The sequence below is a fragment of the Tenrec ecaudatus genome, chromosome 2, assembly GCF_050624435.1.
Source record: "Tenrec ecaudatus isolate mTenEca1 chromosome 2, mTenEca1.hap1, whole genome shotgun sequence".
Classification (NCBI taxonomy): domain Eukaryota; kingdom Metazoa; phylum Chordata; class Mammalia; order Afrosoricida; family Tenrecidae; genus Tenrec; species Tenrec ecaudatus.
The window spans coordinates 198,274,168-198,292,125 of NC_134531.1; the positions used below are offsets into that span (position 1 = coordinate 198,274,168).

The following is a 17,958-nucleotide window of genomic DNA, read 5'->3' on the forward strand; positions in this document are numbered from 1 at the left end:
ATAGAATTCCTTAACATCTGCTTTAGCAGAAGTGTAAAAATGAACAAGTTGTAAATAAACAAGTGGTTTGGATCACATAAATTATCAGACCCCAAATTTTTAGGATATAATTTTGATGCACAAATGAGGAAACTGAAAGGATGTATCTCAGATGTTGTTTTCTCCAAAACAAAAAGAGTTAATGAAGAGATGTTGTGTAACAATAAGCTTATATCTCAGTACTCTCTAAACTAGAAATTTATTTGTTTGTTCACGAATGCCAGGTAATGTTCTAAGTTTTATTATTATGTAACCTCATATAATCCTCACGGTGAAACTATTTCTCACCTGGAGACTTGGTGGCATATTGCTTATGCATTGTGCTGTGATACACAAGATTGACATTTTGAAACCACCTTCTGTTCAGGTGGGGAGGGACAGAGCTTTTTACTTCTGTCAAGAGTTAGAGTCTCAGAAACTCACAGAGGCAGTCCTACCCTGTATTATAGGGTCACCGTGAGCCGACATATATGTGATGGCAGTGAGTGTGGTTTTGAGATGGACTAAAGAGTGAAGGGTTTGGCAACTTACAAGAAGATACAGGAGATGCTGGACCCAAAGCCAGAGTCTGGTTGAAGGATGTGTCCCTCATCCTGTGCCCTTGAGTTCTCTGCGGGCTGACATATGCCATTATGATTCTGTAATTCCACTTGGGTCCTATAGCAGGGAGCTTAATTTAATTCATACTTCCATAATAAAATTTTATAAAGAAGTTAGTGCTTTTCTTCATCTTTTTTCTCCATGTTTTCTGCCTCTTTGTGTTCCATAGGACAATGATATTTCAAGTTTCAACTACATACTGATAGGGGCACCTTCATCCAGAAACTTCATTGCCTTGAACTGTGGCGACTTGAGTATAAGATACCAATTATTTTAACCCAGAGTGATCTTTCATAGGATTCTTTTTGTCAATTCCCAGGCTGCTGAAAGTTATTCACTATTTACATTGTTTTTCTTGAGTGAGGGATTAACAGAGGTTCTGACTATTAGACCATGTTGGATTCCACTCCCTCTTAAGCCACAGTTGTGAATTCACTAGAGTTTTCTTGTAAATTTGTGAATTTCAAGTCATTAATAAACCCTAAATCAGCACAGGCATTATACCACTAAAGTAAGTCTCTTTTGTTAGCAAGAAGATGGACACATAAACCCACACACCCCCGAACACACACTTCAGAGGACCACATCCTCACTGAGATCTGTGTTTCTTTACTGTCACAGGTAAAACTCATGGACAACACCACATGGCTGGCCAACTACACTGGAGGATCCAATTTCATCCTGTTGGGGCTCTTCACTCAATCAAATCACCCTGTTCTGCTCTCTGCGGTCATTTTTGTGATTTTCCTGATGGCCTTGTCTGGAAATGCCCTCCTGATCTTCTTGATACACTCCAATGCCCACCTCCAAACGCCTATGTACTTTTTCATAAGTCAGTTGTCCCTCATGGATGTGATGTACATTTCTGTCACTGTGCCCAAGATGCTTATAGACCAGGTCATAGGTGTCAAAACGATCTCGATTGCTGAATGTGGCATACAGATGTTTCTATACTTGACATTAGTAGGATCAGAATATTCTCTTCTAGCTGCCATGGGTTATGACAGATACATGGCTATCTGCCATCCCCTCCGCTACCCAGTTCTTATGAACCACAGGATATGTCTTCTCCTGGCAGCTGGTTGCTGGTTCCTGGGCTCAGTGGATGGCTTCTTGATCACTCCCATCACCATGACCTTTCCCTTTTGCAGATCCAGGGAGATCCAGCACTTCTTCTGTGAGGTCCCTGCCATAATGAAGCTCTCCTGCTCAGACACCTCACTCATTGAGACACTCATGTATTCGTGTTGTGTCCTCATGCTCCTTATCCCCGTGACAGTCATTTCAAGCTCTTATTCTTTCATCCTCATCACCATCCACAGGATGAAGTCTGCAGAGGGCCGGAAGAAGGCCTTCACCACTTGTTCCTCCCACATGACTGTGGTCACCTTATTCTATGGGGCTGCAATCTACACCTACATGATCCCCAGCTCCTACCACACACCAGAGAAGGACATGGTGGTATCTTTCTTTTACACCATCCTCACTCCTGTACTAAACCCTTTAATCTATAGTCTTAGGAATAAAGATGTCACAGGGGCGCTGAAGAAAATGTTGCATGTGGGACCTGTTATTCCAGGAACTATAAAGTAGCCGATCTTGGTAATAAGTATCTTTTCCTTATACTTCTATATAAGAATTTTAGAATTTCAGGATATGTCAACATTATTCATGATGTTTCCCTATCACACTATATCACATTGTGTCATCATATTATCTTCTTTTTAAAAGTTAGTTATTGATGTTTTGCCTGAAAGAGCATATTCACAGTCTTAGGAGATGCATAATGAAAATATTTAGAAGTAAATTTTAATGAACTATCAAGTAAGAAGTGAGTGGAGGAAAATAGTTAAGCAAAATGGAAAAAATTAACAAAAGCTGAATTTAGATAAGATTTTTATGGACAGTATATTATTTACACTTTTCTTTTTCATATTGCTTTTCTGTAACTTTGAAATTAATTCCAAATAAAGTGTTAAATATTAATCCTTTTCCCACACTACTCTTTCTGCAGTTTTTATTTTCTGGTGATAGTGTCACAAAATACTTTAGAAAATGTGTCCACTTGAACATGACTCTCTTATGGAGCATGTATTCATTTCTGAAAATACTGACTACAACTGCACAATTTTGTCGGGGACTTCTTTGCTCAAAATGGAAGTGCTAAAGAAATTTCATGGGTAGGAACTATTGGTGCTGCATGATTAATTTAGAATCTAGGGCTTCATAAGGTACTGTGTGGTGGGATAGGCATTAACCAAAAGTGGACTGGGGATTAAGAGAGAGCTCCGTAAAAGAGATGACATCCATGTGAGATTTTAATATGTGATTCATTAAGCATAGAAGAGAAATGTTATTCTAATATTCAGTCCTTCATTTAGCCAGTGAACATTTTAAATAGTACATAATAATCCAAAGTCATAGGTAAATGAGCTTTAAATGTCAACATTTCATTCCTGCTGTTTCTAAGAGATTTGAATGGTGGGTATAGTTGTATATGTAAATAGGGGTAATAATCCTTATAAATAACTTTTTTCATCATGCACAAATAGTGTAGCTCATAATGATTATGATGTATAAGTTTTCTCAAAGCCAAGGTGACAAAAAAATTATCCTGGCACTGAATGTTGTAAGATGACCCAATGTTACCCTCTGATGAGTATGACAGGTGGGACTTGTGGGGAGGGAGGTATCAACTCAGATGTATAATGTCAGTGGCAAGGTAGAAAAGGAGCAATGGGACAAAGTTTAACCAATTAAGAGTGCAAATCTTCCCGTGGCAATAATTTTCCTGCTTTAGTTAGCCTTATTTCTTGCATTTATGTGTGTTAAGGTTTTAGCAACAGTAGGGATTTTTAAATTTTAGAAAGGCTACATTGGAGAAGTTGGAGAAGCACATGAATGGAGTCCAGGAGACCATGTTGGTGATGATAGAGAATTGTATGATGCTGATTCAAGTGGTACTGTGTCCCAAGACTCCCACTGACTGAGTTGGGGAATACTGAGAGCAAGTAGACCTTAATGAACACGTGAAATAAAATCAAATAGCTGGTAGCATAGCTACTATTTTATGGATGATGTTGTCCAATTTGTAAGGAATCAAACTCTAGTAAAACTCAGATGTCAGTCTCTTCATAAAATAGACAGCTTTTATTTTTGAAAGACTGAGAAGTACATATATTTCCCCTCTATTTGATGACTCCATTTGATAACATTAAAAGTTTGGATGGTTCTATTTAAAAGACTCTAAAAATGAGGTGAAATAAATTACTGAGGGAGAGAATGAAATGTTTTGGAAAAATTTTTTATTCTATTTTTAACTCAAAATATTTAGATATGAATATTTTAGAAGAATAAATTCTTATTTTAGATATCCTGTTGAATACAACTTTGTTTCTTGTTACAAAATTTTAAAATTACTGTGTATTTGGTAAATTCTTTGCCAATTTATATAGTTTATCCAAACCTTAGACATTCTGGACATAGAAAGACAATGAGTATTACCAGTTTCTTGTATCCAGAGTTCAAATCAGAATTTAAATCATTCCAGTAATTTCATTTTCTGTAGTGTGAAGTCACCATGCCCTGATGTATTTTATTTTGTAAAACGCAGCATGCATTCATTTGTTGAAGCTTATGATGCAATCAATATTTGATAAAATTGATTGCTTTGCCCAAGTGATAGTAGACATCAGTGTTTCTGTCTCATAAAATACTATGAAGTAACTATGATGGGAATTCATCACCAGGTTTAGGAAGAAATCAGCACACGACAAAGCACATAAACTTGCATCAATTTTGACAAATTTTTGCTTCTTTAAGTGTGTTCAGAGGATATAATGCAAAGAAACATAATTCTCTGCTATCTTAAGTGTGTGCAAAGGATATAACTTGAAGAAACCGAATGAACAATACTAGAGATTGGTCAGGAAATTAGACAACAAAATCAGATGTATTGAAATTCACATTTCATACCATTGTCTTCCATACTCCTCTGCCAGTCTGTGATACTGTGGTGGCTTTCATATGACTGTGATTCTTGCAATTATTCAACTGGTATTTCAAATACCATCAAGGTCATGCACAGTGAAGAGATCTCACAGGAGTTTCATGACTAAAAGCAGAGTAGGAAAAGGAAGTAGGAAGAGGCTGTCCATTTCTAAAAGATTGGATACTGAAATCTTTATAAATAGCAGTGGAAAACTGTCTTGATAGAGTGCAAAAAGAGGAGGCCCTCCGGATGGAAGGCATTGGAAATACAACTGGGAAGAGCTACTTCCTCAAAGTAGAGTCAACTTCAATGACATGGATGAAACAAAGCTTTCAGGACTTTCATTTGCCTATGATTCAAAATAAGAAGATACAGCTACAAATACCCATCAGTAATAAGAACATAGAATGCCTATCTAGGAAAATTGGAAGTCATCAAAAATGAAATGGAATATACAAGTTTCAAGAAGAGAAACAGTTTACAGATCAGTATATTGTATATACAACAGTATAAAGAAATGTGCAAAGATTTGGAAATAGAAAACCCTAAGCGAAGCTTTTCGACATAGCCTAAGTTTATAGAACCGAAGAAAAAATTACCGTCAAGTTGGAATATTGAAGGATTCTATGGGGGGAAAGATGAGCGGTGCAGGAAACATCAAAATGAAGCTGGAGAAATACACAGTCACTATGCAAAACAGAATTGGTCAGCTCTCAATCATTTCAACAGGTAGCATATGATCAAGAGCTGATTGTATTGAAGAAAGAAATCCAAGCTGCACTGAAGACATTAGTGAAAAATAAAGCTTCAGTAATTGAGGGATTATCAATAGAAATGTTTCAACAAACAGATGCGATGCTGGAAGCACTCACTAGTCTATGCCAAGTCATCCAGAAGACAGGTACCTGGCTAAGAAACTGCAAGAGAACTGTATTTGGACCCTTCTTTAAAAAAAAAACAAAACTATCTCACAAGGTGTAGAAATTATCAGATAATTTGACTAATATTGCATGTAAGTGAAATTTTGATGCAGATAATTTTTTAAAGTTTAGCGTTACATGGACAGAGAGCTACCAGTACTGCAAATCAGATTCAGAATAGGATGTAGAATGGGGCTTTCATTGCTAATTTCATTTGGATATTGGCTGAGTACAGACAGTGCTATAATAATGTTTACCTGGGTTTTATTGACTATGAAAAGGCATTAGATTGTGTCAATCAATAATAAAAATACAAGTAACAGTGTAGAGAATGGGAAATCCTGAGTACTTAATTGTGCTCAAGAGGAATTTGAATGTGATCTAACAAGCAGCTATTCAAACATATCAAAGGAATACTGTTTGGTTTAAAATCAGGAAAGATGTGGATCAAGATTGTCATGTCACCATTTTTATTCAATGTACAGTTGAGTGAATCATCTGAGAAAACATCATCTAAGAAAAAACACACAGCATTAAGTTTGGAGGAACATTTATTAAAAAACAGACATTCAGATGGCATAACCTTGTCCCAAATAAGCCTAAAGGACTTGATGCACTCGCTGATTCAAATAAAAGGCTGGGGTCTTCAGAGTAGACTGTAACTCAATGTATAGAAAACAAGATCCATCACAACTTGACCAAAAGACAAAATCATGATACATGGAGAAAGTGTTGGCATTGTCAAAGACTTCAGTTTTCTTTTTCTTGGAAGCATCAATCAAGAAATCTGAAGATGCATTCATTGCATTGGGCCAACTTGCTGCACAAGATCTCTTTAAAGTCTTAAAGAGCAAAGATGTAATTTGAGGGCATGGAGGCACCTGTCACAGGCCATAATATTTTACTTTCCTTATAGATGTGTGTGAAAGTTGAATCTGGAATAAGGAAGATAATAGAAGAATTGCTGCATTTTAATTATGGTGTTCATGTAGTGGTTATGATTTGGGCTGCTAACCACAAGGTCAGTAGTCCTCAACCACCACTATCTAGGGAGGCAGTGGGTAAATGTGAAGTTTTTCTATTTCTGTAAGGATTTACAGTCTTGGAAACACAAAGGGACAAGTCTACCCTGTTCTAAAGGGTTGCTATGAGTCGGATGAACTGCTCTGAGTCACGCAGTGAGTTTGTTTTGGTTTGGAAAGAATACGGAAAGTACCATGAACAGATTTGTTTTCGAGGAAGGACAAACAGAATATTCCTTAGTATTCAGGATCTTGAAACTTTGTCTCACATACTTTGGCTGTTTCATAAGGAAAGATCATATACAGAAAGCACACCAAGCCTTGAGAAATAGAGTGCCAGAGAAAAAGAGAAAATGGATTGATGCCATAGCTGCAACAATGGTCCAAACATAGCATTGATTATGAGGATGCTCATGGGCCAAGTAGAGTTTCCTTCTTTATATACATGGTCACTATGAATCAGATATGATGTGAAGACACAGAACTACAACAACACAAATCGGTATCAAATAATTATAAGATACACATACTGTAAATGCTGCTTCAACTCAATTAGAAAAGAATAAAGAACAGCAAATTGCATAATCATCTCAGAGTTGCATAAAGTCACTTGAAAACTATACTCAACCAATTGGAACAGAGGGAAATTTTCTCAATTGGCTGAAAGGATCTACAAAACCCTTAGTTGTATGAGGAGAGAATAATGCTACTATGAGATATTATATATCCAAATATTAATAAAATTCTATGTAAAATTTGTTAGTGAAAATTCACATATATTAAATTAGAATGCATTTTTTCCCAGTAGAATAGACATTTCAAGGGGCAGGAGAAAAAAAGTAAGAAAGCAAACATCTCAATAGTGACAGGCTAAATGCTTTGTGTCAAAGGTCAGGAGGAGATGACAATGCCAGCTCTATCTATTTTTACTCACATGATATTAGAGGCATTATGCAGGACCATTATCAGCAAAGTACAATAAAATTCATGTAAATGAGAAAGAGAAAGTACAATATTTGATTAGAGCATAACTACTATATATAGGGTTGCTATGCAAAAATAATCAGAGAAGCTTGAATATATGAAGAAGAGTGAAGCATCAGACTCTGAGAAAGGCTTACTGACAACCTATAACATGCAGGTGACATAACCTTGCTCACTGAAAATCAGTAGGCTTGAAGCACTTGCTGATAAAGTTTCAGGATTGCAGCCTTCACTGTGGATTATGGATTAATGGAAAGATGACCCAAAAACAAATCCTCACAGCTGGATCAGTAGGTAACATCATGATTAAGGGGAAAAGTTTGACATTGAAAAGGATTTTATCTTGCTTATATTCATAATGAATGGTCATGGAAGCAAGACATGCTGCCTTAGGTAAATCTGCTGTTCAACACTTTAGAATCTCAACTGATAATTAGTCCTACAGTATGTAAAAGGAATTTGTCCGAGTTTGAACCTAGTCAGAGTAAAGAAATAACACCTGAAAGAAAAGAAAAGCTTGCTTACAGTTAGGTAAACCCAATTTTAGGTATTAATGCAGACTCATAGCCACCCCCTGTGGGTTTCCAAGACTGTAACCATTTATGGATTTAGAAGGTCCAGTCTTTTCCCCCAGACCTGCTGGTGGTTCCAAACTGTGAACCATGTAGATCAAAGCCCAATTACTTTCCTCACCAAAGGGACACTTTAGTTGAAAAATGAATGAAAAAACGTTAGTTATGTTTGAATTTTGATCGACGAGATGTCGGTGATTTTGTTTTTCTTGGTAGCTATTATTTTATTATTGATATCATGATGTCACACACACACACACACACACACACACACACACACACACACACACCCCCAAATATACGTTTTGTTATCCTGTTTGTCTTCCTGGAGGACATTGCGACATAAAACCACAATATTGAATTTAAATTTACCAGGTGTTTGTGGGACTGTGAATAATGATGAGATAAATGAAAAGAGATTAGATTAAAAACTACTCTTGGGTTTAAGTCCTGGACTTTCCACTTAAAATCTAAAGATCTCTGAAATATTTTTGAATTTTCCTAAACTCACCGAGTTTCCCTAATAACATTCTAAGGTGGAGACAATAATACTTTCTATTCAGGTAGAGTCGTCTGCACAGAAAGCCCACACTACTTGCTCCAATGGGCTAGTTCCTCTGCCTCCTTTGGATCACTCCGCAGTCCTTCTATTTCTCAAGCATGATTTCCTACAGTCATGACGTGGGAAGGGATTGTAGAGTCTGCCTAAACTGCTAAGGTGCCTCCCTCAGGCTGAGTCAGATTTGTTACGCAGCAATTCTCATGAACAAATTACTTTCACTTCAACCTTGCTTTGTTATTACGAAAGTCCTTCTGTCGATATGAGGTTCAGTCAACAGTACTGCTGCTACGGTTCCAGCTCAGACATTTGCAGGTTTTCTCTTTGTTTGTTTTCCCTGGAAAAATTTATTTTAAATGTCTCTGGGATCACAGGAGGGAGTCCTGGTGGCATAGGGAGTTACATGTTGACCTGAAATGTCAACAGTTCAAAACCACCAGCTACTCCAAGGGAGAAAAAGCTGAGACTTTATACTCTCGGGAAGAGTTTCCATCTTAAGGCACCACAGCAGGCAGTGTGACTCTGTTCTCTAGGGTTCTATGAGTTGGAATGGACTCCATGGGAGTGAGTTTGATTTTTAATTTCAAGTGATTCCTGGATGATTGTAGACAGCTTCCTCAATAATGTGCTCATGTTAGTCTCACTAGACTGCCTTTCAAAAACAATCCCAACAAAAGTGTAACTTCTAAGGGGATCTGCTAAACCAGTTAAATTCAAGTCAGAGAAGTAATCTCAGAAGGGTATGAATACTATTTTGGGTGCCATTGAAAGCAGCAATCATGATAAAGTTTTTAAAACGACATGAGATCACTCTGATGGCTATTAATAGAAATTTTAAGAAAACTGTACTGTTTTAGTGTGAGAACATTCAGGAAAGTTGAGTGGAGGAATTTCCCCCCATCATGACAATGTACCTGCTCTGTCTTCCAGGGCAGCCTACAAGATTTTCACTGAAAAATCTTACTCCCCTTACTCTGTGGTTTTGATCTAACAGACCCATCCACCCTGGCCCCCAATGTATCTTTGTCACCAAACTTCAAAAAACATTTAAAAGTAACAGAAATTCGAGCACTCCAAAGTCAGTATTTTGAAGTGATGTTACTCAAAGAGTTTAAAATTCATTAGGGGAGGGTTGGAGAGTTGGAAACATCATCTTCAGAAGTTTATGCGCATAGATTGAGTATATGCCCAGAAAGAACAGTTTAGTTTTTTGTCATTTTTATTTAATAAAGGTTTTCAACTTTTTTTGTGGCAATACTTTAAAGGCTCCTTTTATTTGGGGCTCATACAGCTCTTATCACAATCTATACATACATACATGTATAGTGTCAGGCGCATTTGTATATACGTTGCCATCATCATTTAAAAAATATTTTCTCTCTGATTGAGCCCTTCATATCAATTCCTCTTTCCCCTCCCGTCCCACTCTCCCTCCCTTCTGAACTCTTGATAATTTATCAATCATTATTTTTTCCATTTCTTACACTGACTACACTCTCCCTCCATCCATCTTTCTGTTGTTGGTTCACTTTTGGGGGTGGTGTTTATATGTCAATCATTGTGATCCATTCCTCATTTTCCCACACCATCTCTACCATCCTCATTCTAATACTTTCAATATTCGTCCTGATGGCTTTATCTCTCCTGGGTTCCCTCTGTGTGAGCTCTTATCTCTATCAGTGTACATGCTCTGGTCTAGTCAGACATGTAAGGCAGAATTGGGGTCATGATAGTGGGGCGAGGAAGCATTAAAGAACTACATGAAACTTGTGTGTTTCATTGGTGCTCTATTGCACCCTGACTCACTCTTCTATTCCTTGTGGCCCTTCTGTGAGGGGATGACCAATTGTCTACAGATGGGCTTTGGGTCTCCATTCCACCGTCCTCCTCGTTCACATCCATATGATGTTTTATTCTGGGTCTTTGATACCTGACACCTGATGTGGCAATACTTTTTGACTTGTCACAGTACATAGAAGGAGTCTTGTTTAAGCTCTTATCTGACAACCAAAAAGTCAGCGGTTGGAACACAGCAATGGCTTTGTGGAGAATAGACCTGATAATCTGCTTCCATAAAGCCTATAGCCAGAAAACTATATTTCTTCTCTGTCATATAGAGTGGCTATGAGTCAGTATTGACTCCACGGTACACCACAGTTACATTTAAATAAATAATACAAATATCAATGAGATGTTTTGAATACATGGAACGTGTTCGATCTAAAATCTGTTATCTCTAAAAGCCTTAAAAAACCAATCAACTTTATTCCAACTCTCAGTGACCCTGCTGGACATGATAGAGGTGCCCTGTGGGTTTCCAGGCGTGTAAGCCTTCCTGGGGGTAGAAAACTCATCTTTCTTCTATGGGTTGAATGGTGGTTTCAAATCGCTGACTTTATGGTTAGCAGTGTTCGGTGTAACCACTATGGCATCAGGGCTCCTTCTCAGAACCTAGATAATTACTGATTCCTTTCACTTTTCTCTAGGATGTGACTGCAGGTTTATTGTTCCAGCTCATGGCTCTCTCCTTAGTATGTCTGTTCTGGTTCATCATTGTGCACTTGAAAATCAATCTCCAACATACAATAAGAGCCCACTAGAGGCCTATGGATCACATGGTCATTTCTGGTCTTATTCCATCTTCTTCGAGTTAGACAGCTCTACCCTAAGTATTGTATTGAAATGAAAACAATCTTGGATAAAATTTATTTTATATTTTCCCACAGATTTTTTAATTCAAATGCACTTTGATTTGATATTACTAATCTGACCAAAAGCCACCTATTCTCTGTGGCTCATGCGGGGTGCAGCAGTGAAGAAAAGGGCACAATAAACATGACATCCCAGTGTAGAAGAGCTATAATAAGCCATAGCGATAGAGGCGTGAAATTCATGTCTCAGCAATGATATAAAAATTAATCTGTCCTGTGAATATATAACACTATTTTTAAAAAAAGTTCAGTACTATCCTGAACTTAATAGAAATGATGTTGTTATTTTGGGTTATAGGTTTATTATCTACTTATGCATACCTAACAATACTAATTGATTTCGGGCTTACATCAATAGATATTATTCTGTATATTATCTTGCAAATGTCTTCTTTTCCTTTAAAAATTAGAAAGAGACTTTATTTGGGGCTCTTGCATCTGTTATCATAATCCTTACATTCACCCAGTGTGTGAAGCACATTTGAGCATATGCCTCCATCATCATTTTCAAAGCATTCTCTTCCCACTTGAGCCCTTCTTCTTTTAAACTTAAAAGTTATATTGACAGAATTCACACATCATACAGTTCAACAGTTTCCGCTGTTGTTAGGGGCCATCAAGTGGTTTCCTATCCATAGGGACCCCATGAGCAACACAACCCAACACTGCCTGCTTCGGCTCCATTTTCACGATGGTTCTTATGCTTGAACTCGTTGTTCCAGTCACTGTGTCAATCCATCATCTTTTGTACTTGCTGCCCCTCCGCTTTACCAAAAGTGACTGCTGTTGCTGGGAGCATGGGCACCTTGTCTAGGGGAAGGAATACAGAGGGCGATCAGGACACATGACTGTGTGAGCATGCTTGGCGAACTGCATAAAGAGCTCTCGGAAGACAGGGACTGAGCCCTAAGAATCCAAAAATTGAATGTGATTTCATCCCTTTTTCTAAACACACACTCACTCTTTCAAGAAAAAATCTTTGATTGACCCCAGTTCTTCATCATTTCTACATGTCTTATTTGTACAGTTCTCCAACTTTCTCACCTCACCTCAGGACCACGCATCTAGCAGTTTCTCAAACATGTCATGTGAAGTCTTGCCTCAGGGCCTTCCCCTTCCTGTTTTTCCACCCAAATTATCAATGTTCCATTCATGCACCTTATGAAATTCTATTTTCTAACTGAAAGACTCTTTGTAGATAATATGATCCTGAAAGCCATGCCACTGAGATATCAAATAGCCGAGTTACACATGGTGAACAGGTTTCAACAGAGCTTTCTGACTAAGACAGACTAGGAAGAAAGGTGTGGAAATCTATTTCAGAAATTAGCCAATGAAACCATATGGATCACAACAGAGCATTTTCAAGACAGTGCCTGAATATTAGCCCCCTTGGTTGGACCGAAAGAGCCCTGGTGGCATAATGGCTTACAGTTTGGCCCTTTAAACCCAAGGTTAGCACTTGAAAGTCGTAGCTATTCATGTACTGGGGCATAATAACAGTTAGGAATATGTTGTACATTTGAACAGTGTCTTGGTTCTGTTGTGTGTGTGGTCACCATGAATCAGAGGCAACTTGAAGGTAAATATGAAAAACAATGTTTAACCTGTCTAAAAGAGATTTCCTCATAATTTCTATCTCTTTACTAACATTATTTTGACACATTGTAGATATTAATGCCTGATATTGTACATACTTGGTATATATTTATTAGTCTACTAATGAAAGCTTATAATAGTTAATGCTAGTGAAGATAAAGTTTGATATTTAATACAATTTGCATAAGCTTTCAGAATAGCAATTAAATATTGTGTATTATGATTCTGAAAAGGTTTTAATGTTTTCTGCTAATTTACCTTTAGAGTTAACACAATCAGATGATTTTAATAAAACTTTCAGCATAAGTCATAATTTAGAAATTTAGTATACATATGCCTTTAATATCAAAAGGGGATTATAATTGTGATCTAGTTAATGGATAGAATTTTAAGCTCACTGGTTGGCATTCAGTTACATGAAAATTTTCAAACTTTCAAACTTGTTTTTCAAATTGATAAGCAAAATGCATTCTCAAGACAAAATGTATTATGAAACATCATATATTTGAAAACTTTTAACACAGAAGCAATATCATTAAAATACCCATAATAATGTTTCAACAAATTAATGCTCATTAATTTATGCAAGAAATCTGGAAGACAGCTGACTTCCTAGCTAACTACCTCTAAGAGATCTAAATTTATGTCCAGTCCCAAGAAAGGTCATTCACACAATGTGGAAATTTCCAAAATAACACTAATATCATATGCAAGTAATTATTTTTCTGCAGATATTCAAAATTTTGACTTTACTTGGGTTCACAATTGATGTTCATGAAAGTGGCAGGCATAAAATCAAAAGATTGCTGCACAAGACCTATGTAAAATGTTAAAGAGTAAATATCTCACCTTGAGAACTGAGGTGAGCTGGACCTAAGTTACTGTATTTCTATTCTCTTCATAAATATGTGAAAACTGGACAATGAGTAGATAAGGACAGAGAAGCATTGCACATGTCTGATGCTGGAAAGGAACAGTGGAAGTACTAAAGACTGTCAGAAGGACAAACAAACCTGTCTTGGAGGAAACAGCCAGAATGCTCCTTAGAAGCAAGCCTGGCACGACTCCCTTTCATGTAGTGTGAATGTGCTCTAAGGAGACAACAGTGTCTGGAGAAGGACATCTTACTGGATAAATTAGAGGGTCAGGAAAGAAGAGGAAGATCCTTGTCAAGGTGGATTGACACAGTGGCTGCAACAATAGCCTCACACAACAAGAATTGTGGAGATGGCATAGAATCAAACAGTGTTTCTGTTACACACGGGTCACTATGAAGGGAAACCAGTTCGACAATGTTTAACTATAGCAGCGACCACACGTTTGCTTTTACTTCATTATTAATGTGTGAGCACATGTTTTCTGCTCCTGATACTGAGTTCACAAAATGTGTATATTTCTACCTTATTACTAGGGAAACCAAGAGTTGTATAATTCAAAGTTCTTTTCTAGTCAGAAAATTCTGACTTGCAGCATGTTTTGATTTGCTTTATTTATTAACCAATTATGTGGCATCTTTTTAGTTTAAGGCATGGAAATTGCATTCTATTCCACATGATAGATATGTTTTGTTTTAAATTTCCCAATAATGGGAGTATGATATTCTTTCTGAATTTTGAAAATTATTATTAATATGAATGACTAGTAATATATTTCTTTATCTATAAATATAACAACAATAACAATATAATTGCTGCAGAAGACCTCTTATAGTATTGAAAAGCCAGGATGTTACATTGATGACGAAGGTACAGCTGACTAAAGCCATGATATTGTCACTTGCTTCTTCTGCATGTGAAATAAGGACATTGAATAAGGAAGCCTGGAGAAGAATTGGTGCATTTGAATTGTGGTATTGGAGAAGAATATTGGAAGCACTCTGAACTGCTTGCTAAAAGAGTGAGACTGAGCAGTCTTGGAAGAAGTAGGACTAGAGTGCTCCTTAGAGGCAATGACCCTCCTGTATCAGGCAGTGTTCTCTAGAAAAGCAAAACGAGGACACTTATGATTATATATAGTCATATATATTTGTATGCACACACCTATGTTTATATATAAATATATACATTTTATATATATACAAAAATATGTACATGAGTGAGATAGTTAAGGTTTATTGTGCCCACCTGGCTGATAAACACATATGGGATTAATTGAGGGGCAGAGAGATAAATGGCCCTGTGAGTCTCCTCTTTCTTGTTTTCAGGTCTTTTGCTTTCTAATGGTCAGACCAGGGTGCAGCAGCCTTAGCCGGTTGCCTGCTTCAGCTGGCAATGCTCACTTCCTGTGAGATATCCCTGAGGAAAAGCCATATGGACCTACCTTGATGCAGCCCTGGGTGCTGGAGCACCCTTGTCAGACCCCTGCCAGCGCTGAGATGCTTACATGGTCACTGATTTGGCTTTCCCCCTCCAGTCGGTATCATTGCATCTGTTTTGTGAGATTTAGGAGGACTTTCTAGATTGGTGTCGGACATATTGGCTAATGTTGGACCTATGTGCTTGGATAACACTGGGCTGGGATGCTTTCTTAATGAACTTACCCTTTATATTTAAACTCTTTTATATACATATAAGTTTCTGTGGATTTGTTTCTCTAGTCTACCCAGACTAACACAATGAGTCTCACACACACACACACACACACACACACACACACACACACGCACGCACGCACATACTCACAGGTTTATAGAGTAAAAAGGAATGTAACAGCAAATTAGTCCACGCAGCAGTGCAGAGAGCTCAGTACAATTCACCTTTGTGGGTCAGTTAATATGAGGAATGTCCTACCAACTCATTCAACCACTAGACCAAGGTCAAGGAAGCAGACAGTCAGAAGATGAGAGTCAAGGTCAGCAGAGGTCAGCAGAACAGCACGGCAAAGCAGGTCTCAGTGTAGCAATGTGAGGTAGCAGGAGGTGAGGCATCTGGAGTAGTGGCAAGAGGAGTGGAGCTGACCCACAGCCACAGCCAGCAGACACCCCAAGGTGGGGTGGTGCCTCGACGTGGAACAGCATGGCACTGCTAACTGGTCCACCGTGGTCCCAGGTTGGCTCCTCCAGGGAGAGCCGAACACTGCATGGCCCACACGTAGCAAAGCACACGTGACGAGGCAGAGCAGCTAGATCAGGCAGCTTGTTGCTCTGACCATCAGGGAGACAAAGAAGAGGGGTCGGCTTCCAGAGAGCCATTTCTTTTCTTCACCTCTCCAAAGGAAGTCATCAATCTGCGACTGGTGACAGGCTAAACTCTACGCATATCTTCTCGCAGGTGCCATGTTGCCACCAAAAACCATACCTATCACAGGTGGCAAGAATTCATCTCGCATACTTTATTTTTTTCATCTTGCATACTTTATACATGTTGTGAGGAGAGATCAGTCCCTAGAGAAGGACATCATATTTAGTAAAGCAGAGGGGCAGTGAAAAGACGAACTCCCTAAGGAGATAGGTTGACGCAGGGGCTGCATCAATCGGCTCAAGTACAGGAACAATTGTGAGGATGGTGCAGGACCAGGTAGTGCTGCCTATAAGAGCGTTATGGGATGAACCCTAACAAAAACAATGCACGAATATAAATAGTTCAAGAAGAAAGGACTTCCCAGAAAGAGGGGTATTGTGAAGGCCATAATAAAGCCAACATGGCATCCCAGAAGACCAAGTGGCAAAAGCCATGCTCATTAGAAATCTGGTCAGGGGCCAGCTTAGAGGTCATCTTGGCACACAGACCAGTGAGGATACAGTAGATGCTGGTTTAGCTAAGTCTGTAACTACTCCTGTGCCATTGAGCATGTAAAGTCTCCTGAACTTACATGAAATTGATAAGCATAACCCCCAAACAAAACTCACAGCCACTGAGTTGATTCTGACCCACAGCTACCTTATAGGACTGTGGGTTTTCTGAGACTGTAGATCTTCACTGGAATGCAGAGTCTCATCTTTCCCCAGCAGAGGTGTTAGTGGTTTGAACTACTGACCTTTAGCCCACTATATCATATCTAGGTTTGTGAAAGACTAAACAATACCCAAAAGGTCTCAATTATCAGAGAGACTAGTTAATCTGTCAAATCTAAGATATTACCTGCAAGGTTTAAATGAATCTTTTTCTGTCTCAACTGTCTTGTATGAAGCAAGTATTCATTACAGAAAACAAATGCCAGTCAGTCTGTCAACTTGTGTCACAATTTTCCCTTATCATTTCCCAGAAGCAACACATATCTTAAATAATGCATATCCTCTAAGACAGTGGTTCTGAACCTTCCTAAGGCTTTGACCCTTTAATACAGATCCTCATGTTGTGGTGACCCCCACCATCACAAGCTTATTTATGTTGCTACTTCAATTAACTGTAATTTTGCTGCTGTTATGCATTGGGCAACCCCTGTGAAAGGGTTGACCCCCAAAGGGGTTGCAACCCACAGGTTGAGAACTACTGCTCTAAGACCAGTTTTATTACATATTTGTATCTAAATAATATTACAGCATCTTAATGTATATATTTTCAATAGAGAATGCTTTCTAGTGCAGTAAATCCTAAAATGCGTAACACTGTAAACACATTGGACGATTGTTTATAACACCAATGAAGTTAAAAAAGGTACTGCATTTCCTAAAACTAAGATACTGTCTTATATGGTATACATGACAGTCAGAGCACTCTCATTCACAGAGTAATACACACAGGCTCTTTCCACCATGTACCTGTGCTATCTTTACTGTGTGCCTTTTAACTTTGTATCACTGTCCTGTACCAAGTTGGCAGAATGAGGAGGAACATGAAATAATTCTTTTGTGAGATTCTTTTCACTCAGAACTGAAAATGCTATATAACATTTTCAATCATGTTTCATTGATCATATCTGAGTCTGATAGTCACAAAGGTGTCTGGGAAATGTCGTTGAGTGCCTAGGAAGAAGATGACGGTCAGGACATCAGTCTTTACCATCATCTACAAATTTACATA

The 17,958-nt window shown here is 38.1% G+C and overlaps 1 protein-coding gene across 1 annotated transcript; it reads left to right on the forward strand.

Moving 5' to 3' along the window:
* The first annotated feature begins 1,269 nt into the window (after positions 1 to 1,269).
* Positions 1,270 to 2,232, forward strand: LOC142441190 (olfactory receptor 2T29-like). Its single transcript, XM_075543243.1, has one exon. It carries the CDS (start codon positions 1,270 to 1,272, stop codon positions 2,230 to 2,232), a length of 963 nt encoding a protein of 320 aa, XP_075399358.1.
* Positions 2,233 to 17,958: the final 15,726 nt, after the last annotated feature.